General features: G+C 51.3%; 16 protein-coding genes across 16 annotated transcripts; 7 read left to right on the top strand and 9 right to left on the bottom strand.

Annotated features, from left to right (window-relative positions):
- Positions 1-530: 530 nt before the first annotated feature.
- BCR37DRAFT_379626 (SNF2 family N-terminal domain-containing protein) lies at positions 531-3,403 on the bottom strand. Its single transcript, XM_040869303.1, has 3 exons — positions 3,119-3,403; positions 1,404-3,076; positions 531-1,353 (listed from the first exon to the last, which is right to left on the bottom strand). Exons 1-3 carry the CDS (start codon positions 3,392-3,394, stop codon positions 765-767), a joined length of 2,538 nt encoding a protein of 845 aa, XP_040725487.1. The 5' UTR covers positions 3,395-3,403; the 3' UTR covers positions 531-764.
- Positions 3,320-4,484, top strand: BCR37DRAFT_379625 (Yqey-like protein-domain-containing protein). The gene has a single exon (XM_040869302.1). The coding sequence runs from the start codon at positions 3,476-3,478 to the stop codon at positions 4,016-4,018; it is 543 nt and encodes a 180-aa protein (XP_040725486.1). The 5' UTR covers positions 3,320-3,475; the 3' UTR covers positions 4,019-4,484.
- A 511-nt stretch (positions 4,485-4,995) lies between these two features.
- On the top strand, positions 4,996-5,454 carry BCR37DRAFT_387291 (uncharacterized protein; the record flags this gene model as incomplete). The annotated part of the gene is made up of 1 exon (XM_040870528.1): positions 4,996-5,454. One exon carries the CDS (start codon positions 4,996-4,998, stop codon positions 5,452-5,454), a length of 459 nt encoding a protein of 152 aa, XP_040725485.1.
- A 202-nt stretch (positions 5,455-5,656) lies between these two features.
- On the bottom strand, positions 5,657-6,451 carry BCR37DRAFT_341777 (uncharacterized protein; the record flags this gene model as incomplete). The annotated part of the gene is made up of 1 exon (XM_040867408.1): positions 5,657-6,451. A coding segment is annotated over one exon (795 nt), but the record flags the coding sequence as incomplete, so codon positions are not given.
- A 780-nt stretch (positions 6,452-7,231) lies between these two features.
- BCR37DRAFT_410005 (adaptor-related protein complex 3 sigma 1 subunit) lies at positions 7,232-7,835 on the top strand (the record flags this gene model as incomplete). Its single annotated transcript, XM_040872169.1, has 3 exons — positions 7,232-7,308; positions 7,346-7,650; positions 7,689-7,835. Exons 1-3 carry the CDS (start codon positions 7,287-7,289, stop codon positions 7,833-7,835), a joined length of 474 nt encoding a protein of 157 aa, XP_040725483.1. The 5' UTR covers positions 7,232-7,286.
- Positions 7,836-8,436: 601 nt separating this feature from the next.
- BCR37DRAFT_410004 (uncharacterized protein) lies at positions 8,437-10,740 on the top strand (the record flags this gene model as incomplete). The annotated part of the gene is made up of 2 exons (XM_040872168.1): positions 8,437-8,512; positions 8,555-10,740. 2 exons carry the CDS (start codon positions 8,437-8,439, stop codon positions 10,738-10,740), a joined length of 2,262 nt encoding a protein of 753 aa, XP_040725482.1.
- Positions 10,741-10,785: 45 nt separating this feature from the next.
- On the bottom strand, positions 10,786-11,949 carry BCR37DRAFT_392810 (uncharacterized protein; the record flags this gene model as incomplete). The annotated part of the gene is made up of 1 exon (XM_040871204.1): positions 10,786-11,949. The coding sequence occupies one exon, from the start codon at positions 11,947-11,949 to the stop codon at positions 10,786-10,788; it is 1,164 nt and encodes a 387-aa protein (XP_040725481.1).
- A 338-nt stretch (positions 11,950-12,287) lies between these two features.
- Positions 12,288-13,379, bottom strand: BCR37DRAFT_387287 (uncharacterized protein; the record flags this gene model as incomplete). The annotated part of the gene is made up of 1 exon (XM_040870527.1): positions 12,288-13,379. The coding sequence occupies one exon, from the start codon at positions 13,377-13,379 to the stop codon at positions 12,288-12,290; it is 1,092 nt and encodes a 363-aa protein (XP_040725480.1).
- A 359-nt stretch (positions 13,380-13,738) lies between these two features.
- On the bottom strand, positions 13,739-15,450 carry BCR37DRAFT_316895 (rab-GTPase-TBC domain-containing protein). The gene has a single exon (XM_040866963.1). The coding sequence runs from the start codon at positions 15,214-15,216 to the stop codon at positions 14,098-14,100; it is 1,119 nt and encodes a 372-aa protein (XP_040725479.1). The 5' UTR covers positions 15,217-15,450; the 3' UTR covers positions 13,739-14,097.
- Positions 15,451-15,854: 404 nt separating this feature from the next.
- On the top strand, positions 15,855-18,695 carry BCR37DRAFT_413518 (Lon protease C-terminal proteolytic domain-containing protein; the record flags this gene model as incomplete). Its single annotated transcript, XM_040872247.1, has 1 exon — positions 15,855-18,695. One exon carries the CDS (start codon positions 15,855-15,857, stop codon positions 18,693-18,695), a length of 2,841 nt encoding a protein of 946 aa, XP_040725478.1.
- On the bottom strand, positions 18,686-19,405 carry BCR37DRAFT_379621 (mitochondrial ATP synthase g subunit-domain-containing protein). The gene has a single exon (XM_040869301.1). The coding sequence runs from the start codon at positions 19,352-19,354 to the stop codon at positions 18,797-18,799; it is 558 nt and encodes a 185-aa protein (XP_040725477.1). The 5' UTR covers positions 19,355-19,405; the 3' UTR covers positions 18,686-18,796.
- A 37-nt stretch (positions 19,406-19,442) lies between these two features.
- Positions 19,443-20,319, top strand: BCR37DRAFT_379619 (ATPase, V0 complex, subunit E1/e2). Its single transcript, XM_040869300.1, has 3 exons — positions 19,443-19,637; positions 19,703-20,006; positions 20,069-20,319. Exons 1-2 carry the CDS (start codon positions 19,546-19,548, stop codon positions 19,830-19,832), a joined length of 222 nt encoding a protein of 73 aa, XP_040725476.1. The 5' UTR covers positions 19,443-19,545; the 3' UTR covers positions 19,833-20,006; positions 20,069-20,319.
- Positions 19,443-21,088, bottom strand: BCR37DRAFT_398566 (Arv1 protein). Its single transcript, XM_040871757.1, has 6 exons — positions 20,710-21,088; positions 20,518-20,655; positions 20,433-20,478; positions 20,069-20,392; positions 19,703-20,006; positions 19,443-19,637 (listed from the first exon to the last, which is right to left on the bottom strand). Exons 1-5 carry the CDS (start codon positions 20,788-20,790, stop codon positions 19,882-19,884), a joined length of 714 nt encoding a protein of 237 aa, XP_040725475.1. The 5' UTR covers positions 20,791-21,088; the 3' UTR covers positions 19,443-19,637; positions 19,703-19,881.
- Positions 21,089-21,636: 548 nt separating this feature from the next.
- BCR37DRAFT_379612 (uncharacterized protein) lies at positions 21,637-23,776 on the top strand. The gene has a single exon (XM_040869299.1). The coding sequence runs from the start codon at positions 21,941-21,943 to the stop codon at positions 23,672-23,674; it is 1,734 nt and encodes a 577-aa protein (XP_040725474.1). The 5' UTR covers positions 21,637-21,940; the 3' UTR covers positions 23,675-23,776.
- A 219-nt stretch (positions 23,777-23,995) lies between these two features.
- BCR37DRAFT_379611 (uncharacterized protein) lies at positions 23,996-26,296 on the bottom strand. Its single transcript, XM_040869298.1, has one exon. It carries the CDS (start codon positions 26,263-26,265, stop codon positions 24,181-24,183), a length of 2,085 nt encoding a protein of 694 aa, XP_040725473.1. The 5' UTR covers positions 26,266-26,296; the 3' UTR covers positions 23,996-24,180.
- On the bottom strand, positions 26,265-27,281 carry BCR37DRAFT_379610 (uncharacterized protein). The gene has a single exon (XM_040869297.1). It carries the CDS (start codon positions 27,153-27,155, stop codon positions 26,364-26,366), a length of 792 nt encoding a protein of 263 aa, XP_040725472.1. The 5' UTR covers positions 27,156-27,281; the 3' UTR covers positions 26,265-26,363.
- Between the last annotated feature and the right edge of the window lie 77 nt (positions 27,282-27,358).

Raw genomic sequence — 27,358 nt, 5'->3', positions numbered from 1 at the left:
GAGATGCGATTTGATCAAGTCCCTGTACGTACAATGCAAGCACCAGACTTGCTTATCCCCGTACCGGAGCATTCACGACAAGTCAGCGCAGGCAGTCAGCGTATTTCACCACAACCTCAGCGGATCGTTCTCCCTGGTCAAGAAGCCAGTGTTGCTCGTGCCATGGAAGTCGAAGAAGGCCTCTCAAAAGACGATTTACTCCAAGAGGCCATCAAGGAGCATGAAGCAGATCGCCTTGCCTTTGCCGCACAGCTCTTTCGCCGTGCAGCGCGCGGTGAGGCAGGGCTACCCATGGGTCAACTCATGTATGGTTTATCGCTACGACATGGTTGGGGCATTGCACAGGATGAAAAAGAAGCACTTGCTTGGCTACGACTTGCTGCAAGTGGTGCAGCAACATTGGTGGAAGGTGGTCAAACATCTTCCATTAGTGAAGGTCTGATTCTCGCCATCTATGAGCTTGGCAATTCAATGCGGTATGGATGGGGCGCTGAGCGTGATCCAGTGCTGGCAAGATCTTACTATGAGACTGCTGCGAATCTAGGCGATATCGATGCCATGACGGAAACTGCATGGTGCTATGAGACTGGCTTTGGTATGGATGCACAAAAGAAGAAGGATAAGCGGAAAGCAGCATACTGGTATCGCAGAGCAGAGGAGAAGGCACAAGCCATTCCAGGCAATCAATGGATTTGGAAGCCAAAGTACGACGGCAATCCGTTCCTCGTTGTTGAGGAGGAAAAGCGCAAGGGACTGTTTCGACGCTAATCAGCACCTTCTGCAACTTCGCTACCGTGTCGCTTGATGAAGCAAAATGTCAAATCGCGCGGCGTCTGCAGCATGCTCGTCAGAATGCCATCTCCAACGACATCTTCAAGTCCCTCCATCCCTGCTGCCACTTGCGGCGATACATGCTGGAATGCTCGGAGTGCTCGCATCGTTGTAGCAGCTGTGCGTTGTGCCTCTGCCTCGTCGCGCTCAAGTCGAGCAGTCACCTGACTTGCACGCATCCAGCCAGGCAATTCATTCGCTTCATCCTTGGTAGATGCGTCGTCTGTGGGTGGCTCAAGGTCCAAGATGGTGCCATCGCCTGCACACTCACAATGCAACGCTGCATGAACAACACTCTCCACGCCCTCATGTAGTGTAAACAAGTCACGCAATTCACCAGCACTAAAGCTCGAACCAGAGACTTTACTGTCAAGCAGTGCATCCGCTAGTGCTTGTTTTGACACTTGTCGTTGGTAGATCTTCTCATCAATCGTACCAGCCAGCAGGAGGCGATAGATGAAGACGGGTCGTTTTTGACCGTCGCGATGAATCCGCGCCATGGCTTGGAGATCCACGCTTGGACTAGAAGATTGTTAGCTTTGTGTATCAAGAGTAGTTGTAACAAGTTATACTTCCAATCCGTGTCGTACAAGACAAGTCGACTAGCGCCAACCAGGTTCAAGCCACATCCACCCGATTTGGCGGACAACAAAAAGGCAAAGCAAGACCGAGCATCGCTACGATTGAAACGGTCCACAATCTCTTGACGTTTCTTGGTTGCTGTACTGCCATCGAGTCGACAACTTGTCAAGTTGAGACGACCCAGCAATTCCTGTAGCAAATCGAGCGTTTGTGTGAATTGCGAGACGAGGACAATCTTCTCACCAGTCGGTTGTAGCAATCGCAGCATCTGTTCTAGCACCGCCAACTTACCACTCTGCCGTGCCTGTGGCGTCGTTACGAGGGATTGCACAGACTGAATGAAGCTATCTTCCGATTCAGCAGCCAGCAGGCAGGGTGCATTGGCAATCTTGCGGAGCGTTGTGATGCACTTGAGTTGCAAAGCGGTACTTTTCAAGCAACCCTCGAGAGTCGCTGGTGCTTCAACAAGTTGCTTGTGCAGCTGTACCTGAAGCGGCGTTGGCTTGCAAAACAAAACGAGTTCCGTCTTTGCTGGTAGGTATTTTGACAAAATGTCGGCAGTACGTCGCAAGATGAATTGTTCCGTCAAACGAGCGAGCTCTGCCGAACGCGCTGCTCCTTTCTCCTTGTCATGTTCACTTGCCTCTGGTTGCCTTGCTTTCAAGATGGGTCCTTCAAATGTTTTCTTGAAAGTCGATGCGGTCCCTAGTAACCCCGGATTGCAAAAATCAATCATGACAAAGAACTCGAGCAAGTCATTCTGCATGGGTGTACCAGTGAGCAAGATGCGACGCTTTGTCTTGAGTTGGCGAATCGCCTGTGCAGATTTACTTCCAGCCGACTTGAGCTTGTGTCCCTCGTCGCAGACAACCAGATCAAAGTGAGCTTGTGCGAGTGCATCTGTCTTTTGCAACAACGTCAGCTTCTCATAGCCAATAAGCATGACTTGATAGACGTGTCCATGACAGAAATCATTCAGATTCGCACTGGTGTCCACCACGTACACGCCAATGCGATCGCCACCAAGCCATTTCCGAAATTCACGCTTCCAATTGGCAATCAAGGTGACTGGACAAACGATGAGAACACGTTTTGCTAGTGGACCTTGGTTGGGGATGGGATTTTGCTTGAGGAGCGTCCAGATCAAGGCAATCGTCTGGAGCGTCTTACCAAGCCCCATTTCATCAGCGAGAATGGCACCACTGCCATCGTAGTCTTTGTAGCGTAGGATGCATGCATAGAGGAAGGCAACACCCTCTCGCTGATGCGGGCGCAAGAACTGTGAGATGAAGGGATCGACCACAACATCCACTTGACTAGCCTTGTTTCTTGGTAGCACAAGAGCATTTGGTGCTTTTGGATCATGCCGTGGCGCTGTTGAACTTATGACTTTTGGTGTATGTCCCTTCAAGGGGTTAACATAAGGCTGCTTCGGTGCTGATTGCTGAGAAACAGGCGCAGTAGCTGTCGCAAGGAATGGCTTACCAGACAAGTACTCTTGTCGTGACAGAAGACTCTCCACCTCACACTCCTTCCCGCCGACAACGAGTGGATCTCCAACAGCTAATACACCAGCACAATATTTTCCTCGTGCAAGTTCCTTGCCTGATGTATCTTGTAGGACGCAAGTTGCGCCGTGGACAGCGAGCACGGCATCACCATCCTGACCGTCAGTTTTGTTTCGAGCCCACTAATCAGTGATTACCCAAGTCTTGTGCTTCTTCTGTGTAGGCTTCCGCCATACAACAAGGTAGTAAGCTTCATTTGTAGTAGCAGCAGGTACAAGCGTATTGGTTGCCTTTGTGATGGTCAACAGTGGCGCGCGTGGTGCCTGACGCGGTCTCGGAGTCGGCGCGACGGAGACTTCCTCGACGCGTAGTTTCTTGCAGGGTGGTTCAGACGACACTGAAGCAGCGACCTGTTGTCCCTGACTCTGTGGTCTGACGAAGCTCGGGGCCTTGAATGGCTTGCGTGCATTCATCTGTTCATGTAGCTTCAGCTCTTTCTGTCTGTTTGCGACTTTCAACTTTTTTCTTGACCTCGACCACAAAAGATATTGAGCATGATGGGCTACAGGATGCTGGCAGGTACATTGGCGAGGCAGGCACGGAGGTACAGTACAAGTACCGGTCCGCAATTGTTGTTGACACTCAAGGAAGCAGTCAAGCAGAGTATGCGAAACAAGGACAAGCCACGCTTGAATGTGTGCAAGGACATCCTTGCGCAAGTCGTCAATGCGAGCAAGACGAACAAGCCAGTAGAAACGGACGTGCAAGTCATCAATCTACTGCGAAGCAGCGCAGCCAAGAGAAGAGAGGCCGCAGCTGCGTATAGGCAGCATGGACGTGCCGAACTGGCAGAGGTCGAAGAACTTGAAGCGGGTTTGCTCGATAGCTTTCTCCCGAAGCAAATGGATGAAGGTGTGCTACAAGCTCAAGTAGTGGCGCTCGTCTCGCGTATGCAGGCTACACCAAAGGAGATGGGCAAAGTTCTCAAGGCACTGGCTGAGGAAGTCGATGAAAGTGCAGCGCCGAAAGCAATGCAAGCGAGGATTGTCAAGCAGGTCCTGGCGGGAGCTTCGACGGCGCACAAGACAAGTTCTTAGGCTTCTGCACAGGTGCAGCGGCATGCAAGAAGTTGTCGTCTTTGATCGCTTGATTAGCCGCAAGCTTGTCAGTGAGAGAAGCTGTTTTGAGGTGGAGTCAGTGCGAGTGACCTACGCTCGTGTGTGTGTCTACCTTGGGAGTAGGCTCTGAGCCCTGTCTATCGTGAGTTCTGAACAAGCCCTCGGTCGCGTTACAGAGCTTCCGGCACTCAGATGCTCGATCATATAAAGCTGGAGCAAAGTCAATTCAGCGTCTCTGACACAACTGATCAAAGAATGCGTCTGTCGATAGGAAGCTCTCTGTGACTCCATCGGACACTCAGCTAGCTGGCCGCCTTTCAAGCCACCTTTCGGTATTGGACTAGCACTACCCCTGGATTTCGAAAGGATTGCCCGGCCCGCTGCGGCAATTTAAGTTATCTGCTGCTAGATTGTAGGAGCCATACACTCAACTCCTCGCCCCTATTGCCCATTCTTCACATGTGTGTTCAGCCCTTGATAGGGTCATTGTAATAGTGCTGTATGTATCGTTGTGAGAGACCATTAGCTACCATCTGAAAGCATCACGACCTCCAACACCTTCAAGACCATCTAGTCCTCTCATCATCTTCTCTGACATTTGACGCTGCTCAATCTGCTTTGATAAATTTGACTTAATCAGTGTTCTCTATCTGTAAAACATTGAGAGTGCCTGAACCAGCTCAAGAGCTCCAATGACTGCGCGTCCTGTAACGTCATCACTCGATAATCTAGCTGTACGGACCTTGCGCTGCCAATCATGTTTCTGACGATAGAATGAGCTCATCATCGCAGTCTTCAGCTTCCTAGATATCCGGAAGCTAAGCCTTGTTCGCAGCGTTTGCATATCATTCAAGGCGTTGGCGGAACAGGACCTGGCGAAACGCGCCCAAGATGCTTTGGGTCCATCTAGTCGTTTGCGCATGATAATGGGTTTGTGAAGCACAGTCCTTCCTCAGATGCTTACGGCAGAGATTGGAGAGCCTCACAAGGCTTCTACTGGCACGTTGCTTAAGCTCAATGCCCATCCAGCATCAACACTGAAGGCTTTGGTCGCAGACCACATAAACAAGGAGCATCATGTCTGGTACGATTTCGTTAAATCAGATGCTGGCGATAGTATTGCTCGCTTCTCGAACGCCTTGTATCCTGGAAGCCTCGTTCAGTTGATGATGCATGCCAATTTGGTCGAGACACGAGAAGGCGAAAGATCCGGACTCATTGGTATCCTGCCAGTCATTCCTTCGACTTGCGTCCGCATCAAGTCGTCATCGGTCGATATGATGATCGGTGACTTTGGCCATCTCAGCATACCGGGCGAGGCTGAGCTCATCTACGAATTGGCCAAGAAGGAATACCAAGATGGCAGAACGTACTACACCATTGCCGTATGGCTTCTATGGTTGTTGAAAATGTGAAAATGCTTACAAAACAGTTTCGTCATCTGATCTTTCATACAGCCCGCCTGCTGTCACAAGTCGAGGAATACTACTTGCGGCCACAGACATCCACCTCCATCATTCTGCGACCAAGCATGGCGGACTAGTCAAGCCAGGTTGCTTGAATCTTGCGTCCAATCTCAAGATATTCATCGAATCTTGCACGCATCTTAATGGGCTGTGTCCAAAATAACTTCCAGTGCGTCCCATCAATGCTGGATGTGCCTTTTGCTCGTTCAAAGTACCACTTATTGACAGGGTTATTGGCTCGCGAGCGCCAAAGCAATTCATCGGGAAATGTCTGAATCAAGGCATTGAAGAGAAGGTCAGCCACCCCTGCGGCTCCTTGCTTGGCTCGTAAGACGGCAAACTTGTCGAGATACGGTACGGGTCGTGTTGCATCCCGGGTGTGCTCATACGTCACGATGGCTGCACCATCATAGTCTCCTGCAATGATGAGTGCAGCAGCAGTACCTTGCAAGCGTTCAAGGTATGCCTCTGTATCCAGCTTACGACCAAAAGAGTCGTTGATGAGCGCAACGAGCCGTGGAAGATCGACTGCCGGTCCTCGCAAGTCAACATCGCGCAACACCCGAACAGGCGTGCCAAGACGCAAGACAGTCGTGGCAGTCGCAGGCGTTCGATCACTCAATTTCGGCAAAGAAGGCGATATCATGGGCTTATCAGTCAGTAAGTTGTGTATCAGCGGATGCTGCTCTCCAGGTCCGCTACCTGCAATGGTTGGCGTTGTGATCACTGCTGAAGCGGTATGTGCCAAGTATCCAAGACAGTCTTGGCACAACGATAGATTGCGAAGATGGCGTGAGGCCTCTTCTGGCCCGTTTTGCTTTCGAAGTTCTTCCTGCAGCGATTCAGTCTCTTGGGCAAGATTGATGAGAACGTGCGATCCGGCTCTTCGTGCTGAGCTGGGCATACCGCCGGCTGGGTCGAGAAGAATGAGCTTGTCGATGGTCAGATTCTTGCTCGATTGAAGACCAGCGCACAAAGCACGCATCGCCTGATCTGAACTGATGTCTTGGCGTCGCCCAGCAGAAGATACACCGACAGCAGCAATGATCGGTACTTGTCCTCGTTGGGCAGGCAGTTGAAGCACAGACGTATCGTCCAGAATCACATCATTGCCCTGAATAAAGAACAGCCCCTCGAGAATAGGACGAGCAGGGATGTCAAGGCCTTCGAGTAGATGAGCTATGCGAAAGGCTTGTTTACTGGCTTGCTTGTCATTGGCCGCATCAAGCAACAAGACAGGCAAGAGCCCAAGCCGTTGAAGCTGCCCAAAAGTATATGCTAGACGGCGCAATTGACCATCCGATAGCCGCGAAGCATCGCTCAGAGCAATAAGAGCGGCCCTCACGGTATTCTCTGTCGCTTGGCGCCTGGGGCTAGCCTCTTCCTCACTCGCAAAGAAGTCATTGAGGGTTTGTGACTTTGCCCGTACAGGCTCGCGTCCTGGCCTCTGATAACGTTGTATATATGCTTTCGCGTCGCGTTTCGTAGCCGTTGCAGCCAAGATTGTTAGGAAGAACTCCTTGTTGCGTTTTGTCTCCTCGAACGAAGGCTTGTGATGAGAGAAGAGATTGCGGATCTGGCCTCCGCGTCGCAGCATCCTCAGTCTCTCCGGCGGCCTCGTCACCGCATGCGACTCCTAGGCCTGTTGGTCGTTGGCGCGATGTCAATCTCAGGTCGTGAATTTTGGTAGAATTACGGACTTAGACCGCACACACGATATCTTGCTACATCTAAATAGTCTAGCTCGTTCGTCTGTCGATAGCTCGGTCTGTTCTGCTCAAATGATCAATGCTATCATGATCTGTATGCTTCAAACTTTGCTTCTCTGCTTACCTTTAAGTCAACAATGATGGCAAGCCTCGCCTTACCAAGTTCTATGCCCAGATTGACGCCGCAACGCAAGAGCTCTTGATTGCAGAAATCTATGCTCTTGTCGCCGAGCGCCCATCGAACCTATGCAACTTCCTCGAGGGAAGTACCCTCATCGGCGGCAAGGACGTTAGAGTGATCTACAGGCACTATGCTACACTGTACTTTGTCTTTGTTGTGGACGAGGCAGAGTCGGAGCTCGGTATCCTCGACTTGATACAAGTCTTTGTGGAAAGCCTAGACAAATGCTTCGAGAATGTCTGTGAGCTCGATCTTGTGAGTCTTGCTGAGTTTGTTGACCATGCTAACGAGAGATCTTTCATTTCGATGAGATTCACGCCATCCTGGGCGAGGTCGTATGCGGAGGCCTCGTTGTAGAGACAAGTGTGAGCTCCATCGTGGCGGCTATCAACGAGAGCAAGCGGACGACACAACGACGAGGTTTGATGCGAGCACGTTAATTGACCAACTCTGAGATCGACTACGAGCCGAACCCCACTGGACACTCGCCGCCAATTTCTGCACTCGCAAACAGCTCCTCTCTAGAATGTCTACATCCTGATTCTACAGCGAACCCCTGACGGTAAACAACATCTTCCAGGCGAGCTCGTGGGTTACTGCCAAACGTCGTGTACCAATCTCGAAATTTCATTGGCGCGGGCGAGAATTGCGGAGGCCAATAGTTGACCAACACCGTGGCAAGACGTCGCGAAAAGAGCTATAGCAGCTTTTCTATACTCAAAGGTACGACCGTCGACTGTACTAGGCTATCATTGAGTCCTCGCATACTGCTTGCGAAGCTTTTGGCGAGAGCTTGGCGAATCAATGGCGATATTCTACCAACTTTTGACCGAGATGCCTCGTCAAAGATAATCTAATCAGTTGGCTGAGCCAATGAGAATGCCTCCCTCGGCGTCATGCCTCCTGCCAGGTCATCTGGTCGACAGACAAACAGACTAGCTAGATGATCCCTCCTGTGCGGATCTCGTGCGAAACACTTGAGATCGATGCTGGCGATTATAAGGACGTGTTCGCTGTCACTAAACGCGTTACATCCCCATCATGTCGCAAATGGTGCGTGACAAGCAGGTCAGCGATACCATCGATTCGAAGTTCGAAACAACGCAGCAAGGGACCGGTTGGCTTTTGCTGACTTGGCTGTGGAATGCCTTGCCTTTAGGCGGTCTGCGGACTGTCCTGACCTTTGCATACTACTGTTTCATTAAGCCACTCGGCAAGCATGCTGGTCAAGGGGATCGATTGGACCGCTTCTATGCAGGCCAAGCAAACGTATATGACAAGACAAGAACCACGCTACTGAAGGGTCGCGAGACAATGTTGAGTATGCTCGCGGCCGAGATTAAGGAGCGCAAGATGCTCGGCAAGGGTCTCGTTTGGGTCGATATTGGTGGAGGTACCGGTTACAACATTGAAGCAATGAATGACAATATCCCGCTGAACCAGTTTGAGGCCATCTACTTGGTAGACTTATGTGGACCGCTTCTCGATGTGGCCAGGCAGCGTCTCAAAGCATTCACAAATGTTCACATCATTCAAGCCGATGCAACAGTGCTTCCACTCGATCGCGACTATGTCGATGTCGTCACAATGAGCTACAGTCTGAGCATGATTCCACCATACTTCAAGGTGATTGATCGTGTTCTCGAGCTGCTTCGCCCAGAAGGTCTTGTTTCTGTCGTTGACTTCTTCACAAGCAATAAGAATGACGACAGTGCGGAACCAAGCCGCCAGGGGAACTTGCTCAACCGCCTCTTCTGGAAGTCATGGTTTGAGTTCGATCACGTTGATCTGAATCCAGCTCGTCGCGATTATCTTGAGCACAAGTTCCAGGTGGTCAAGTCTTTATCGTGCCGCAACAACATGATCCTTCCCAGCATCGTCTCGATTCCTTACTACATCTATCTCGGTCAGAAACCTCTGGAGGGCTCGTCTCGCGCCAGTACGCCGTCGCTTGAGAGCATGTCCTCTTCAATGACAAAACACGCCATGCCAGCGACACCTGATGCCTCGCCCCTAATTTCTTCAAAGCACAAGGATCAGACTGTCCCGGAACTGACTATCCCTAGTGCCTCTCTTGTTGAGGATCCCGCATGGACACGTCACCGTCGACCGTACGATCCAACTGCCCCTGATCAGGCACAATTCAAGGACTTCATTTATTCTTTTGTGTGGGAAGATCCAGCAACAGACATTAGGGAGATGCAAATCAATGGCAATGACGAGATGCTGGTCATCACGTCTGCTGGCGACAATGCAATCGACTACCTCATCAATGCCGGTCCAAGCAGAATCCACTGCGTCGACATGAATCCTTGCCAGGGACACTTGCTGGAACTCAAGATGGCTGCATTCCAAACGCTGTCATTCAATGAGACCTGGTCACTTTTCGGCGCTGGCCAGACGGACAATTTCCCACATCTCCTCGAGCGCATGTCACCGAAACTCAGTTGTCCTGCATTGCAGTTCTGGCATGCTCATGTTGATGCGTTTGACAAGTGCTTCTACAAGTCTGGCTATGCTGGGAATGTCCTCAAGGTTCTCGACTATCTGTTCACTTTGACTGGAACAAAACAGGCAGCAATTGATATGGCTACCGCAACGGACTTGTCCCAGCAGCGAAAAGCTTGGAAGCGACTGCGCAAGGCATTCATCAATCCCGTTGTTGGGACTGTCCTTATGGCAAACCCCGTCTTCCTGTGGCATGCGCTCGGTGTACCATTGAATCAGTTCAAGATGTTGCTGCAGGAAGGCTCAGCATTGCAATATGGCGTAGACACGCTCGATCCGATCGCTAACAATACGTTGCTCTCTGGAGAAAACTTTCACTACCTGTTACCACTATTGCAGCATTACACACGCAGTTGTTGCCCAACTTACCTCAAGGCCGAGTCTCATGAGCGTCTTGCAAGCGAGAACCTGCTTGACCGACTGACACTCTGGACAGATACAATCAACAACGTTCTTGCCCAGCTACCTCCGCAGTCGTTGACCAAAGCAATTGTTATGGACCATCAAGATTGGTTTGACACCATTGATCCGGGTGAACCATTCCCAACTGACGCAGAATTCGCCGATGCACAGCAGCAGCAACCATGTCTTGCACATGAGAAGCAAGTCTCTGGCATCTCCTACCTCGATACGGAGATTTGGCTCTTCAAGCGTGCCTTGAAGCCCAAAGGGCAGGTCTGGTTCAGGTCAGCTGCGAAACAGCCCTGGTATGTGCAGCGATGGGAGGCAGCTGGCTTCACTGTCACCAACAAAGGAGTGCGTGGAGAAACGACGAAGGATGGTGTCCTCGACCTGGTCAACATGTATGCTTCATGCTGGTGCGCTGAATTACAATAGATGAGTCATTTCCTGTCATAAAATGTATAGATTCCCTACGAAGAACTATAGTGGCGAAGGTGAAAGAAGATGCTTCTTGGTATCGTGTGCTTCTCCTTCCTGTGCTTGAGGCTCATAGGTTTGTGCAAGCAGTGAGAGATGCGATGGCTGTCGTAAACTGCTACTCGGTGGCGTCTTGCGTGATTGCAGCAAAGGCGACAATCGTAACGCTGCCATATGTTGTGGTAATAGACCCGGTGGCGACGAAGCTCCCAACAACGGCGACAACTTACCCTCTTCTGTATCGAGCAAGGAGCCTCCGATGAAAGCTGGCTGGTGGCGATCTGGTCGCTTATGCTGTCGACTTGAGCGCTTCTCGGGAACCCAAGCTGTGTATTTCTGCTCGGTTGGCTCATGAAAGGCGACGTGTAGCTTCTCCTTGCCGTCCGGAACACGATTCGCAAAGACAACGCGCTGTGTCTTGTGAACGAAGAGGCGACCTTCTGCGGTACAGCAGATTTGTACATGAATAGCATATCGCAACTTCTGAGAGCCTTGCTGGCAGTCATAGTGTTTTTGGCGGAAGAAAGTCTTGGATAACGGTGGCATATCCGAGAGGTCATAAGGAATGAGAAAGAGCTTGACGGCCGTCTTGTTTGGGTTGCGTATGATGACTTGGAGTTGTCCAGCTGCCGGTATCCGATAGCCGCGTTGCTTCTTGCCATCTTGATCGACATCAAGATCAATCTGCCCAACATACGGCGACATGTCGCTGTAAAAATAGGCTGGGAAGGGGACCGTCAAATGCGGCGGACAGCGTAAAGAGGGTTTACAGTCCCCTCTGCCAAGCACGCCAATCGATGCCGTAAATTGCAGCGGTTTTGAAGGTTGCTGCGACATGCGACCAGACAAGATTGACTCTTCATAGCTCCCAACGAACGGTCCAGCGGATTTATTGAAAGATGAACGGCGCGCATAGCTGCCGACTGTGTGTGGGTGAAACGCAGCAACTGCGTGCGGATTCAAGTCATAGCTCGTACCAGAATAGCTGCGCAGTGGCAAGCTATCATGCGCAGAAGTGACGCTGAGTGTGAACCCATCGCTTGAAGTGCGCGGCGCGCTACCGCTTGAGATATCTATGGGCTCACTGTCGCTTGAGTTGAGGGAGCCTTGAACGAGCGGTGACGAGATTTTGGTCTTGTTTGAGCTGGCGCCTGAAGGCAGCCGCATGGTCGGATGTCTGTACTCTGACCAAAGAGGAGATATTCGACGTATAGGGCGATGTGAGGGCTTCTCAGGCTTGCTTGTAGGGCCTCTGTCGCATCTTGGTTTGGTTTGTGGAGGAAAGCAGCGAAAAAAAGAAGAAGCGTGGACAAAGAAAAGCATGAGACAAGTGGCATCATAGGGGGGAAAGAAGGGAAAAGGTTACAGGAAGCTAGCTAGCGTGATATAAGAATAAGACCATAGATAACCCAGTCATAGCCAGAGACGACGCAAGAGCTACAGGCTGCAGACCGGAGACACCGGCCACAAGCCCAAAGGTAAATCTTATCAGATGGGTGAACCGATCATGCCCCTGTCACAACGGACGACATGGCAACGGCTTCCATACTAGGCGCCTGCAACGACTGACTGCTCTGTCTCTTGCTACCGCCAAATAGCTTTGGTAGACGCAAAGACTTGCGATGTGAAATAACGCTTGATTCGCTTGAATTCATGGATGATTGTGGGGAGAGCTTGGGCCGCTCACGGTCACTCGGCGCACTGAAGCGTCGCACTCTCTCCAAGCAACTGGATTTTCGTCCGAAGATGTTGTTTTTGGGTTTCGCCGTTGCTTGTGGTGCAAGCAAGTGGTCGATGGATGGAACGTGGGTAGTTTGTACCTGTTCGTTGGTGTCATCCAACCTGGTGGAACTGCTACTGCGCGAGCTGATGAGACTGGTGGAACGCTGCATGACATCAGCTCCAGGCCCTGATTTCGACTCAGCAATATTCTCCACCTGCGATTGTTGCTGGTGAAACGGACACATCACACGACGGGTATTGTTGGCAAAGTTGGCCAGCTTGTTACCGGGACGTTTGACACTGTTGGCCAAGATGCGACAGTGTCGACACGTAGGTCTGAAATGTGTTGAGCCGTCATAGCTCTCATGTCGCGCTGTCGGAAGGGCAGCGACTGAATCGATGGAGGGGCGCGGAGGTGTTGAAGCGCTGCCTCCACCATCGGTGGATGACCGTCGCCATATTTTCTTAAGACCCTTTGAACCGCTTGAGGTGTTTGAGTCAAAGCTGATGAGAGTCGGCGAGGGTTCATCACGCGAGCTGTTGCTAGTCTGACTGGTGCGTCGTTGATGGCTGTTTTGACTACTGCCACGTTGGGTCTCCTGTCTCTTCTCAGATACGGGCGATGAGGTTGCAATTCTGGCGGGAATCGCGACAAGGCTCGCAGACGACAGAGAGGAGGTCGGCTTATCTGTTGCCTTCTCTGACGCTGCGAAGAGGTAGAGGAAGGGTGGGCCAACAATACCAGCACCACTAACAAGAAGAAGTTTCCAGATGTTCAAGTTGCTCGCGCTGAGGAGCACCCATAGGATGAGCAGGGCTAGAACCCCTGTATAGAATTGACCAAAGGTGACACTGGTCGTTGAGAGCAACGACATAATGACAGTGTCTTGGCACTTGGTAGATCGTGCGTCAGCTTAGAGCTGCGGAAGGCTTTTGTATACAGCTGACAGGGAACAAGCGCTTGTCAAACCGGTCAGCAGATCCCCGTGATCGGGTGATGGAAAAGGCCCGGCGTTAGCGCTGATGCGATCTATCGTCCTCGGATCTCGTGAAGCCGCGGGCCGTCGCAATACCGACAAACAGAAGCTTCCGGCAAGTTTTCGCCCTGCACCGGCGCGATCGACTGATCTTGACGTGCGAAGATGGATGTTAGCTGAGCGGCGCTCTTGTTCTTGAGCAGCCGACAGAGAATAGCGCAGAACTGGTCAGTAGAAGCCTTGCTGTTGAGTAAATCTGGGGAGCATCAAGAGTGGGGAGCGGGCGCGCCTTATATCGCTACGCGCCATTTGTCATCTACGTTGCAGAGAAAACACAGTTGCGCTTGAGCAAAATACCGCGTCGGACTGCACCTCTGAAACGGATCCGCTAGGCTGAGCTAGCTGTCTGAGTGATGCACTGGTCGCCTCCGGTAGCGAGATTTGTGGATTCACAAGCAATCACGCGCGGACTCGCCGACAATTAATAATCTCTTTCCGCGCACCAACATCTACCAGCCTAGTAGTACCAGGGCCTATGCGGCATCATCTCTGTGATTTGCCTTCATCATAGCGGATAGAATACATTACATACAAAAAGAAATGCATCCTCTAGGTGTCAACTCTTCAGGTACAGCGTCAGCCCAGCCGCAAGCAGTCCTACAGTCACCGCTGCAACGCCAAAGCGACCCGGTTCCTCCTCCAGCAAACGCACCCACAGGCTACCAAGCCCACCACTCTCCTTGACACGCCGTTTCCGTTCTGCTTCAGCAACTTGTGCTTCCTGTAAGACGGCATGCTCTTTCGCCTCATCGCTCGTGATACTTGATTTAGTCTTGAGACTACTGTGCCGCGAGATGCGAGACCAGTGACGCAGCTGTTTCGGTCGAATCCCTTCATGCAACTTGACTGCTAGTTGCAACCACACCTCGAGTGCAGCATCGTCATGTTGCCGTGGTCTTGATAAGACGTGAAAGATGAGATCGGGGTCGCCGTCAGCTTCCTTCACTTGCTGCTTGCGTAGAATTGTTTGTGCTGCAATGAGGTAGAGAATCATGGCTGGATCGTCACTTGCCACAAGCAAGTCTAGCACACGACACGCATCAGAATAGCTTTCGAGATTGTGCAAAAACCAGGTCAACAAAGGCGAGACAGCAAAGTACGGCTCGACCGATTCCAGCAACTGTCGCAAGTCAGGATCATACACCTTGACGATATCATGCGCCAGTGGAAGCATACTCATACTCGGGGCAAGTGTTGAGAGCATAAAATCGCGTAGTGCATGTGTCGCCAATTTATCTAGCAACGCAACGGCGACTGCTTGCTTCCTGCCTGCAACCAGGAGCACGAGCTGTGCAATATCGTGAAAGCCTTGGTAGTAATGCAGCCATGGATGACGACGCAGCACACGACAGATCAGGCGTTGTAATTCATCTCTCAGGACTGAGACGTGTGCTGGCTGAACAGACGCAGGCATGCAACTGACAAAGGAACGGTGTGTATCGAGCAGCACTTGCTGCTCATCAGCGTGCGGTGTCACCATTTCATCGAATGCGTCCTCATCATCCACCTGTGCATCGAGCAAGAGCAGATAGACGCGTTGTCTTAAGCTAGCTTCATACCCGAATTGTAGACCATGTTGTCTCAAAGTCTCCATATCACGCGCATCAGCAGCATCGCGTTGCGCACTGCCGCGCAATTGGCTCGGCGAGCTTGTAGTACTCTGTTCAGCAGACATATGGGAGCGCGTCTCGCGTGCAGCAGCGACCTTGTCTTGACGAGACTGTGTCAGCCGCCGCACAGTAAGCAGGAGCGATAGTTCTGTGATGACTAGCAGATGACAGAGTATTCTTCAGCACGTCTTGTCTCTTGCAAGATCCAGTAGCAGCTCAAGTTCCTTGTCCCTTGCTATGGACAGTATCATTGGACACTATTTGACTGTGTGTTCACGTGTTTGGTGCTGCACTGATTGCGTAACGAGCGAGTTCTACAGGCGACAGAGACGTCAGCAAGACAGACACGCATTCAATACATTGACCCACTCCTCCAATGCTTCGTGGAGCCAGAGCACGATCACGGCCTCTGCTCACAAGCTGGCACCTGCTCAGAAGGCCCGGCCGACAACCTGCTGCACGCTGCCTCAATCAAACCTCATCATTCGCCTCGCGCGACCGACTTTCAGCGGCCCTCACATTCTCTCAACAACGATGCCTCCACCAGGGCCCGTTTCGGGGATCTCTTGTCGCTCGGAAAGATCAAGATAAAAAGACACCAGAGGAGATTGCGCTAGAAGCGGCGAATAAAGCATCGGGTAAAACAAGTAATGCAGCTGGCGCATCAGCACCGGCCTCAGCAGGCAGTAGCAATGGCGATGGCATGCCGAAAGCCGTGGCGAGGCCTCAGATACCAGAAGTGTATCCTGAAGTCCTTGCATTGCCTATTGTACGGCGGCCGCTGTTTCCTGGATTCTACAAGGCTGTCGTCGTGAAAGACCCGGCTGTCATGGATGCATTGAAGGAAGCCGTGAAGCGAGGCCAACCTTACATTGGTGCTTTCTTGCTCAAGGACGAAAAGGAGGATACTGACGTGATTGCAAAACTCGATCAAGTCTATGAAGTGGGTGTCTTTGCGCAAATCACAAGCATCTTTGGCGCAAAGGGTGCAGACGGCAAGGATGAGAGCGTCACATGTGTGCTCTTCCCACACCGCCGCATCAAGATCAACAAGATTGTGCACAACAGAGCATCAATTACTGCAGCAGACGAACTGACAGTCAAGCCTGAGGACGGCAATATCTTGACCCCTGCAGAGCCTGTCGCGATGGACGAGGCAAAGAGTGGTGAAGAATCTGAGGTTGAGACACCGCAAGTCACCCAGTTCCTACGCGACTATGATGTTTCTGTGGTCAATGTTGAGAATCTCGAAGACTTGCCCGTAAACCGCAACGGTGACACTGTCAAAGCCGTTACTGCAGAGATTGTACAGACCTGCAAGGATATTGCAGGCATCAATCCCATCTTCCGCGACCAGATTGCAAATTTCAGCATGTCTCAATCGGCTGGCAGCATGTTTGAAGATCCTGCGCGTCTTGCTGACTTTGCTGCAGCAGTCAGTGGTGGCGACACGCTCGAGTTGCAGGAGATTTTATCAGCGCTTGACATTGAGTCTCGTGTTCACCAGGCGCTTGTAGTGCTCAAGAAGGAGTTGCTCAATGCGCAATTGCAGACCAAGATTGCAAAGGATGTCGAGGGCAAAATTCAAAAGCGTCAGCGAGAATTTTACCTGCTTGAACAACTCAAGGGCATCAAGCGCGAGCTCGGTATCGAGACGGATGGTAAAGACAAGTTAGTGGAGAAGTTCACTGAGCGTGCATCCAAGTTGGCGATGCCAGAGCACATTCGTCCAGTCTTTGATGAGGAGCTGGCAAAGTTGCAAACACTCGAGCCCGTCAGCAGCGAGTTTAGTGTTTCTCGCAACTACCTCGACTGGCTCACTTCGATTCCATGGGGCCAGAAGTCTACGGAGAACTACGACATTCAGCATGCCATCAAAGTGCTTGATGAGGACCACTACGGTCTCAAGGACATCAAAGATCGTATCCTCGAGTTCATTGCCGTTGGCAAACTTCGTGGTACGGTCGAGGGCAAGATTTTGTGCTTTGTGGGTCCGCCCGGTGTTGGCAAGACATCTATTGGTAAATCTATTGCTCGCGCCTTGAGCAGGCAATTCTACCGCTTCAGTGTTGGCGGTTTGACAGATGTTGCTGAAATCAAAGGACATCGTCGAACCTATGTCGGTGCCATGCCCGGTAAAGTCATTCAATCTCTCAAAAAGGTTCAGACGGAGAATCCGCTCATCTTGATTGATGAGATTGACAAGGTTGGCCGTGGCTACAACGGTGATCCCAGCAGCGCATTGCTGGAGTTGCTTGACCCTGAGCAAAATTCTTCCTTCCTCGACCACTACCTCGACCTACCAGTTGACTTATCTAAAGTCTTGTTTGTCTGCACTGCCAATCAAACAGACACCATTCCTGGTCCGTTGCTTGATCGTATGGAGATCATCCAGCTATCAGGCTACATTGCAGATGAGAAGAAGGCTATTGCAAAGCAATACCTCGCACCAACCGCTAAAGACGCTGCAGGTCTCGCAGATGCCAATGTCCAGCTGACTGACTTGGCCATTGAGAAACTCATCAAGGAGTACTGCCGCGAAGCAGGTGTTCGCAACTTGAAGAAGCAAATTGATAAAATCTTCCGCAAGTCAAGTTTCAATATTGTCAAATCGCTTGGTGAGCAAGGGTTGTTGACGGAAGAAGAAGCTATTACGCCAGAGGGCAAAGCAGCGCAAGCGTCAAAAGAAACACAGGAACGCGATGCAGCACGCAGGGAGGAAGCTGCCAAGTCAACCGAGACGAGATTGCCCGACCAAGAAGCAGGCGTTGGTACCTCTACGACACCACGAAAGCAGCTCAAAGTACCAGACTCTGTTTCTGTAGAGATCAGCCCGGAGAACCTCAAGGACTATGTCGGCGCGCCTGTCTTCTTGTCAGATCGCTTGTATGAAACGACACCGCCTGGTGTTGTTATGGGTCTTGCATGGACATCTATGGGCGGTACTGCCTTGTACATCGAGTCTATTCAAGAAGGTGCTCTGTCACGTTCACAGCGACCTAGCTTTAATCGCACTGGAAAGCTCGGTGATGTGATGAAGGAGTCCAGTACGATTGCCTACTCCTTCGCAAAGGGTTTCCTGGTTCGTGAATTCCAGGAGAACAGATTTTTCGAAAAGGCACAAATTCACCTGCATTGTCCCGAGGGTGCTGTTGGCAAAGACGGTCCATCTGCTGGTATCACCATGACGACTGCTTTGCTCTCGCTTGCTCTGGATCATCCACTTGATCCAACCATTGCAATGACGGGTGAGTTGACCTTGACTGGTAAAGTGCTTCGCATTGGTGGTCTCAAGGAAAAAGCTGTTGCAGCGAAACGTTCCGGTGTCAAGACGATCCTCTTCCCCGAAGCAAACTTGGCAGACTGGCAAGAACTGCCGGAGAATGTTCGTGAAGGTTTGACGGGTGTACCTGTTGCTTGGTACCCTGAAGTCTTTGACGTTTGCTTCAAGGATCTCGACCGGGCCAAGGCGAATACACGGTGGGTCAAGGAAATTGAGCAAGGCGAGAAGCGGGAACGCAAGATGAAGAAGCAGGATGACTGATGCGGTACATAGACACAACCAAAGACAAAAGCACACTTTTGATGATGCATTTTTATGTTTCTCTCTCTCTAATCGAGTGCTGCACAAGCACACACTCCTCTCTAGACATCGTAGCCAACCAAGTTGCGACGACCAATCATCTCTCCGATGCAGAAGAAGCCGTAGATGACGAGACCATCAGCACCGAGCTTAATCATCTCACCAGTCTTGAGGCCCCGAAGTTGTCCGACGAGCGATGAAAGACCCTTGGGTGACGTTCCGTTGGACACGATATTCTTGGCAACTTGCTCAAATTGAGCCATGCTAGGCGGCGCCATACCTTCCTTGAGGTACACCTGCTTAGCAAGCTGACCTACGACTTTTGCGTAATAGACAACAGGTTCCTGCAAGCCCATCAAGCCGCGGGTGGCACCAGACACACGCGCACCAGCAGATGACAGAACCGCACCAGCCTTGGCTGCTGCCTGTGATGCCTTTTCCTGAGCAGCACCAGCGGCTTCACTTGCCTTTTGCTTTGCTGCTTGAGCCGTCTCGGTTGCCTTTGCGGACGCTTGACCAGCGGCCTCGGAGGCCTTTTGCGTGGCTGAAGAAGATTCGTTCCTGGCGAATTGCCTGGATGCTTGACGAACAGACTGCTTTGTGAGGCCGTGTCTGAACATGATTGCGTAGAATGGTCAAAAGGCCTTGTGTACTTTGTACTTTTGTACTCTTGGTCTTGTCCCCGATTTCGATTCTTGCGCACTTGTCAACTCACACATGCAACCCGACGTCAACCACACTCGCCGACACATCTTGCCTGAGTGCTGCTCTCCTTCCTGTCGGTTCCCGGGGTGTGTACTGTCAGGTTGCCATGTCTGGTCTGACTGTTCTTCTCGTCGCAGCGGTCATCGCAGCACTCTGTGCAGTCTGCTATGTCTTTAGCCCGAAAGGCGACAATCAAACGTAAGTGTCATCCTGGCGAGCCATGTCCATCTTCTCTCAAGATGTATTTCTAACGATAATAACAGTGTCTGGCGCATGACTTCTATATTGACGCTGGTATCAATGTATCTCATGTGGATGCTCACATACATGGCACAATTGCATCCACTTGTCGCGCCACGAAAGGCGAATGAGCACTATCAAAAGAGCAGTTGATGAAGCGATGGCAATGTCATGAAATGATGTCGATACAGAGATGAAGGAGCTATGCGAAATATGGCTGGGAACCAAGGCGAGTCACACGCAACAGAAGCGCACAGGCAGCAAGCCTCACAAGTGTACTCAAGACTGCAATGACGGTAGCTGTCAAGACGCCGCATTCTAGTAGTACTTTGGTAGAAACTGTTAGCAGATGACTCAACGTTTTGATGAAATAAGGAGGAATTGCGTACTCCGAAGTGCTTCAATATTGTAGGCGACCATGGCACATTCGACAAGTGCCTCTGCGGTGCGGGAGTCATAATTCCAAATGACCATAAGGACAGGTAGGAGCTTGACGCAACTACTGAGGAACAAGGCAGTACTGACCATGTGAGGCTTTCGCCAATTACACAGTACGCGTGCCAGGCTAATGGCTGCAACATGCAGTGCCAGTGTGGAGAGGAGCACATAGACGAAGAAGTAGCCATACTGGACCATCAACGATTCATCAATGAGGAGATTCGTCGTGGTCGTTGATGCAAGCGAGGTCCGTTCCACTCGAAACCACGTCAGATCTAGCGTCAGCTACTGTCGAGCTGGAAGCGGTGTTCTTACAAACTTCGAAAAGAAGCAAAAGTATGCCCAGTCTGCGCGTGCTAGGCTTTTTTTGTTAATTGGTTTATAAGAGACAGCAATTTACATCGAGCTTGTCATCTTCTCTGGCAAGTGTATTGAAGAGCAGATGCCGATACACTTGCGGCTTGATGAGCATCGTGTCAATCGTCAAAATGACATAGTCAAATTCGACATACTTGTCTGCAAAGCGTAGACAGCGCGGCTAGTGACGAGTCAGCATCAAAAGACTTCTTTGACAGCTAGGAGCCGTTCATACGCATTGAGTAAGACGAAAATTGTCCTTGGCGTATTCCGTGTAGAGCGAGTCCACAGCGGCACCGCACTCGATGCAGCGCATAGTTGGAGCTATAGAAGATCTCGAGAGGGCATCTACCAGAGTCCGAGCTTGATGACAATGAGCAGGCCAAATCTAGCTGGAGTATGATCCCTTGATAGCATGAATGTCGCGAGTCTGCGCCTGCTCAGATGGGACGCCAGATCTCGCTTGCCGTTGCCCAATTTAGCCGGCGTGGGGGAGATGTGGCTCAGTTGGAGGTGAAGGAGGGAAATAGTAGACCTGTAGAAGACATTTGCTGGACAGTCGGCTGCAGATGATAGCATTGGACAAGAACAGTATGCTGTATACCTCGTCTCTGCTGTCTGGTTTACCAGTCAAAAGAATATACCACTACTACTGGCCTTGGAGAGCAAGCAGTGCCCACGCACGGTCTAAAAATGGCGCTCTTGATTGGTCTGGTGAGCTTATCTCCATGATGCAACTCATCCGCAATAGGACGCATCTATTGAGCTAATAGCACGAAGACTGCCTACAGGCTACAGTTCCTAGATCCAATATCGCATTCATAAACATGATGGCCTTCTGTTTAAAGTGAGAGGCATGAATGGCCCCGTCGCTTCTCTTTGGGCTGTCGAACCTTGTTGCCTGCCGAAAGCGAACAATCTCAGCAGGGATGTTCTTAGCATATTGATATCCATCCTATGTTGCTGTGCATCAGTCATTCCACAGGATGAGCAAAGATAGCAATACCTGGTATCGATACATGAATAAAGCTCGGTTTATGTGCCCGTGCGTGATTAGGCTCGAGCTTCGCGTGGACCCCTTCCGCGCCCAAGGCTTGTGCTCAGGCAGGTCGCATCTTGTCTCTGGACCTGGGCCCTTGGCTGGAACAGCAGTCCAGTCTACATGTATTGCAGCTGTCTATACACATTCTATACTGCGTCTTGGCAATCTCCATAGACACTTTCTATACTGCTCCTTGGCTCTGGCCCTCTGCTGCCCGCGCCACAGGGGATCTGGTCGTGTCTCTCTTGGCGTGCGGGCGAAGCAAACCAGGACCAAACCAAGGTCTCAAGTCATCCTACACCGGCCCGAGCTCCCTCCATCCCCTATCCCTCAACCAACACAGCTATACCCCGCTAGAAGCCTCAGTCCGTATTGCACAACAAGGGCTCATAACATCTTCTACACCAGGGCTTATCGCACACCCATGACAGACACAATGGATGCCTTTGTCAACCTAGATGACATGGCCGGCAACGCTTTCGCAGACGAATACGATACCCTCAACCAGTGCGAAGTCAATAGCCCTTCCAGCGAAGAGCAAGAAATGGATATGACCAATAGTGTCCATGGCCTACCTTTAGCGCCGCGCACACAAGATGAGCATATGGCTGATATCCAACAGTTGGCGCAACTGAGCGGATCGCTAGGGACGAGCTGGGACGCGAGTGTGGTGGATTCACTGGAGCAGATGCATGTCAATCCACTCAATCACTATACAACAGCTGCAACAATCACGGCAGAACGACTGCCGGGAAGTTGGCCAGCTGAGAAGCAACGTCAAATGAACCCCATCAGTACAGTTGCCGCACCAGCCGCTTTTTCCCTCTCTCACATCGCACCACCGTCACTCCCGCAAGAACGATCATCATTGAGTGCGACGAGTTCAGCGTGTGGCAGTGTTGCGACGGATGAGCGAGATCCCGTCTTTTGCAGCGATGCACAGGAACGCTCACCGAAAAGACGCGCTTCAGAGTCTGCTCCACGGAAAGCTGCAAGTTTGACAAAATCAGGGCATAAGCGGAGTGTTTCCAATGCAACGGTCATGGCGCAGGAAACTCAAGAAGTTAAGGTAGAGGAGACGCAGGGACATTCGCCATCTGGTGGGCAGGATGAGAATGGTGACAACGATGCAAGTGTCATGAGGCGGCAAGATCGACTGATGCGGAATCGTGCAGCTGCTTTGGCATCAAGGGAGCGTAAACGAGAGCATGTCATTCGTTTGGAAGCGACATTGGCAGAAATGGAACAAGACGCTGCATCCTTGAAGAAGGAGAATAGCCGGCTACAAGCCGAAATGGCGCGAATGCAAGCTTTACTCAACAAGTATGGCATCAAGGATGATAGCACAACGACAAAGGAATCACAGGTGGCAAAGCTTGCCGTTTCAGCAACCCGATCAGCTCAATCAGAAGCTGAGCAATCTTCCCTGGCAAAGCTCAAAGCTGCGCCGACCGGGTTTTCGCCTCGTGGGGCTCTGAAGAAATCTCAAATTTTGGCAGATCCAGTCGCTGCGGAAGAGTATCTTCGACAAGTAGCCCTACGACAGCCTCCAGTCACTCTAAAGGGCTCGACCAAGGACAAGGAAGCGACATCATCGACAGCCACGAAGCAATCAGGTCGAGGCAATGCAGTCATCATGGTCCTATGCTTTGGTATTGCACTCTTTGCAAGTGTCCATCCAACAGCGTCAGGTGGTCTTACAATCAGCACGCAACACGGTCATCATTCCGCGTTCGGCAGTCTAGCAGCAGTCGATGCAATCTTGGGAAGTCCCGCAGCGGTTGGCGCACAGGCAGGCAATGAAGCAGCCTTGCAGAATGTGATTGAGCAATTCAAAATGCAAGGCTTCCAATTGACAGATTCGTGCAAGGATGCCATGCAGTCTGGGCAATCAACTGCTGCTACAATGCCAATGACAGCACCACGCTCGCTTTTGACGGAAGCGATTCATGCGCATAGACCGGAAGTGATGGTGGTGGAGCCAAAGGAGGCGACACCGCTTTCGGATGCCGGCTCACATGCAGATTCTCAGACCTCATCAGAGGCGAATGCGACGTTGCTCACCGTGCCTGACGTCGCTGTCATTGCACCGAGGCGTATTTCGAAACGACGTTCTTCCCGCGCTTCGCAGACGATCAAGGAAGAGACGGAGACGTAATGATGTTATGAAGTGTAGTATGCTTTTGTACCAGCAATGCAGTATTAGAAGCAGATCGTACCGCTCCAAACTATAGACCCAAGTATCAAAGTACAAAATATGAAAGTTCAAAAAAGAATGGAGCAGTAGATAATCGAAATCTAGACCTCATGCACGCTAAGCAAGCGCTCTACCAACTGAGCTACAGCCCCAATCGGCAAACAAGATGTTTTGATATCATATATTTTGAAACTCATTTTTTTGATCGATTTATGACTGTTATTTCTTCCTTTTCTCGACAACTATAGCTCACAGAGACATATGAAGAAGGACAATCAGTAGTGGATAGCTTCACTATACTCTGCGAGAATTTCAAGAAGATCACATCATTGTAACAGATACTAGCAAGCTTCGAAGTAGCACGACAAGTCGGCAGTCCACCCTTGTGCTCCAGATATCGAGGCAGTGACCTCTAGAACACATCTCCATTGCTGGATTCTATGTCTTCTTGGCATCAAGCGTCTTGTTCACCCACTTGTACCGTTGTACGTGATGAACGGGCGTCTTCCTTGTGGAGGTGCATCGTCGGGCTCTTGACTTGTAGGACTCTCCCTGTCACCGGTCAGTTTTGGAATTGTGGCCGATTCCTGTGGCGTCTGCGGTCTCACTTTCCATGCCTGACGTTGCTGATGCTTGAGATGTTCAGGCGCTGGCAAGATATTGAGTTCGCGCCTCTCGTTGCGTTCTTGTTGTTCTTGGCGTGCACGTTTCAAGCGTAAAGCCACCTCGAAGGAGACATCGTCTCGCGTCTCTAGAGATTGATACTTTGCAGGTACAGAAGCAGGTCTGGAAGGTCCCAGAACTTGATTGACTTGACTGGGTTGAGCTGTTGGTGGGGCAGATTGAGGTGAGGTTGGTGGCAAGGGAAAGAGCGCAAGACGTGGCAGTGCTTGATCGGTCTTTGTGCTTTCGACTTGAGTGACAGGAGCCGTCTTTGGGCTTTCAGGCCTTTTCGTGTCCCCGCCCGTAGTGGAAACGGCTTTGCGCGTGTTGATGGCCGGCGCATTCTGACTGCGGTTGTCTTTCGATCCTGATTCTTTCGCGCTCGCCCGGATTGTCTTGCTTCGACTCGACTGCTGAGGCTGTCCATCATCAGCTGCTGTGCTTTTAAACGTCTTTGCTGGAGACTTGCGGAATGAGTATGGCGAAGTGGTCGTTGCGGAGCGAGTGGTGGGTGGTGTGGGCAGTCGTGTGGGTGGCGACTTGCTGACTTGGCTCGCCGCACGCTTCCTGGGTCGTGTGCTCTGGGCTGGTGTGTCCTCCGGCGAATAAGACTTCTTGCTTGACCGAGCACGCGTACCATACGTCGATTGTATAACAGGAGTCGAGGTGTCCTTGAGCGACGATCGTCGTGAGCTCGAACCACTCGTTTCCACATCGTCTTTGATCTTTGAAAAGACTGGTCTGCCCTTGCTTGCACGCCATCGACGAACCATGCATCGATTGCACAGAATGCCTCCAGAGCTCTCCTTGCGCCAAGTACCAGCTGTATGCGTTCCCCCACAGTCAGTACATCGCTTGACACCATCATCGTGGTCCACTACTTGTTTCGAGTCGCCGGTAGTATTTCCCTTGACAGCCGGAATAGAAGTGGAGGTATCAGCCGTGCTTGATGACGGCCCCTCTGGCTTCTCTGCAACAACCTTGACACGCTTTGCGCTATCTGTAGGTGAAATTGGTGGAGAAGTGTCTATCCTTGCTGTATTTGCCTGCGTTCTTTTCAATGCCCTACCAGATCGCCTGGGTTCTGAGGGTGATGCGGCGGGCTCAGGAGACTCTGTTTTGGCTTGTTTGCGCCTTGACGAACGCAGCACAGGACTTGGACTTGCAGCACGCTTTGGTGCAGATGATCGCTTGACCGCCCTACTTGATCGCTTTTCAACAATTGGCGGATCTTCACGTTTAGGGCGTGACTGGTCCTGCTTTACCTTTTTGCCAGAGCGCGTTTCGACGCTTGGAGACCGCGATGCTTCGGTCGTTGGTTGAGAAGCACTCAATCGTCTAGTAATCATGCGTTCAGACGGCGACTTGGCACGCTTAGACTCTCGTACGATAGGCGCTTTCGTAACTGCCCTTGTTTGTTCTTTTTGCTCGCGTGAACGGTTTCTTGAGCGACAAGTATCGCAAATCTTGTTCCCTTCTGCATCATGCCGCCATGCGTACGTCTTTGTAGATCCACACTGATAGCATGAAAGAGTCCCCGAACTTCCTACTTTTGCTTTGGGTGCAACGCTTGGTATTGCAGCAGGTAAGCTACTTGTTCGATCTCGCTTTCGGCGATGTTCCCTTCCAGTACCTTGTAAAGAGTTGTTCACAGGTTCAAAAAGCTTGCTGACTTCATCTCTAGGCGCTCCAGGCTGTATAGCACTTGTAGGACGTTTTACTGCAATGCGTTGATCACTAGTCGTCGTCGCTTTGGCGGCATCAACAATGACCTTGCGCTTCTTTGGAACAGGCACTACAATGTCCTGTGTCTTTCGCTTGAGTGGTGGCAGCTGCTTAGTCTGTGTATCTCCATAGAATAGCCTAACGGCCTGCGAAGCAAAGGGCATATGGGCAAAGGTGTGCTTCTTTAGTCTACAAAAAGGACTAAAAAGTCGCGAACGTCAACAAAATCAAAATTGAGGATGTCGCCGCCAGCAATCATGCTCTAAAACACCACAACCGCAAGAGGCAGCAAGCCCAATAGACAGAGTATGCCGCTGATTGAGCCATATCTTGCCGTGCCTAAATTTCCCGTCACCAGTTGGGGCCCGCCTGCTGCACCTGCTGCTGCCGTAGAAGATGGAAACACAGTTACCACAATTTGCCTCGTTGACGTCCGCCTTTCCCGTGTCATTGTCTGTCCATCCGGGCCGACTACAATATTTCCCTGGCCGTCAATAACAACGACGACAGAAGACGTGGACAACACTCCGCCATTAGTGGGTTGTGCAAAAGTCGGCGCAGGCGTGCTTGTTGCGCTATCCTCTGTCTCCGTGATTGTTGAAAGCTCGGGCGTTACAGTTGTTCTTCTAGTGAACAGACTTGTCTGTGTAGTTTGGCTGAGACCGTCAATGATAACCACGACTTGTTGAACGACAGCCGCCGTTGACGCAGCATCCGTACCATCAGGCGTCACTGCAATCAGAATGATGCTTGTGCTAGTCGACGTCGATTTGATTGCAGAAGAAGAAGCAATGCTGCTGCTACTTGTTGGCACAGGGAACGCACCGGGCCCGACGCTTTGTGAAACGGACGACAATCCCCTTGAACTGGAGTCGGCAAAACTGGAAGCACTGGCTGAACGACTCAGAGAAGATCCCGATATACCACTTGAGCGTGAGCTTGCGATCGAAGAACCGCTCGAGCGGTCACCGCTGGCACTGCTGCCTGATGATGATGCACTTTGAGCGAATGTAGCACCTAGCAAGTTCAGCGCGAACGGTAATGAGACGCGCATGATGTGGCTCTCTTTCTACTAAAAGAACAAGCTGAAAGGGTAAGAACTACACTAATGAAGCAGAGACTTGGAAGTTTGAGAGATGGAGCAGTTGCGGCAGCTAGCCGTCGGGATGTTCATCAATGACGCTATGTCATGCGACGAAAATTTCCAAGGCTCAGGATCTGCCGCGCCGGAAATAGAGCACGGCCATCTGCACCCCG

Source organism: Protomyces lactucae-debilis, assembly GCF_002105105.1.
Source record: "Protomyces lactucae-debilis strain 12-1054 chromosome Unknown BCR37scaffold_9, whole genome shotgun sequence".
Classification (NCBI taxonomy): Eukaryota; Fungi; Ascomycota; class Taphrinomycetes; order Taphrinales; family Protomycetaceae; genus Protomyces; species Protomyces lactucae-debilis.
The sequence above is the reverse complement of the archived record's forward strand: the minus strand, read 5'-3'. Positions and strand labels throughout refer to the sequence as shown.

Excerpts from the sequence above, each read along its gene's own strand:
- BCR37DRAFT_379626 (XM_040869303.1), bottom strand. The coding sequence starts at position 3,394 with ATGAATGCACGCAAGCCATTCAAGGCCCCGAGCTTCGTCAGACCACAG. Across the intron at positions 3,077-3,118 it reads AGAAGAAGCACAAGACTTGG|GATGGTGATGCCGTGCTCGC; the intron begins GTAATCACTGAT and ends ACTGACGGTCAG. Across the intron at positions 1,354-1,403 it reads TTGTACGACACGGATTGGAA|TCCAAGCGTGGATCTCCAAG; the intron begins GTATAACTTGTT and ends ACAATCTTCTAG.
- BCR37DRAFT_379625 (XM_040869302.1), top strand. The coding sequence starts at position 3,476 with ATGATGGGCTACAGGATGCTGGCAGGTACATTGGCGAGGCAGGCACGG.
- BCR37DRAFT_316895 (XM_040866963.1), bottom strand. The coding sequence starts at position 15,216 with ATGTCTGCTGAACAGAGTACTACAAGCTCGCCGAGCCAATTGCGCGGC.
- BCR37DRAFT_379621 (XM_040869301.1), bottom strand. The coding sequence starts at position 19,354 with ATGTTCAGACACGGCCTCACAAAGCAGTCTGTTCGTCAAGCATCCAGG.
- BCR37DRAFT_379619 (XM_040869300.1), top strand. The coding sequence starts at position 19,546 with ATGTCTGGTCTGACTGTTCTTCTCGTCGCAGCGGTCATCGCAGCACTC. Across the intron at positions 19,638-19,702 it reads CCGAAAGGCGACAATCAAAC|TGTCTGGCGCATGACTTCTA; the intron begins GTAAGTGTCATC and ends CGATAATAACAG.
- BCR37DRAFT_398566 (XM_040871757.1), bottom strand. The coding sequence starts at position 20,790 with ATGCGCTGCATCGAGTGCGGTGCCGCTGTGGACTCGCTCTACACGGAA. Across the intron at positions 20,479-20,517 it reads GAGAAGATGACAAGCTCGAT|CCTAGCACGCGCAGACTGGG; the intron begins GTAAATTGCTGT and ends TAACAAAAAAAG. Across the intron at positions 20,393-20,432 it reads TTTGCTTCTTTTCGAAGTTT|ATCTGACGTGGTTTCGAGTG; the intron begins GTAAGAACACCG and ends AGCTGACGCTAG.
- BCR37DRAFT_379612 (XM_040869299.1), top strand. The coding sequence starts at position 21,941 with ATGACAGACACAATGGATGCCTTTGTCAACCTAGATGACATGGCCGGC.
- BCR37DRAFT_379611 (XM_040869298.1), bottom strand. The coding sequence starts at position 26,265 with ATGCCCTTTGCTTCGCAGGCCGTTAGGCTATTCTATGGAGATACACAG.
- BCR37DRAFT_379610 (XM_040869297.1), bottom strand. The coding sequence starts at position 27,155 with ATGCGCGTCTCATTACCGTTCGCGCTGAACTTGCTAGGTGCTACATTC.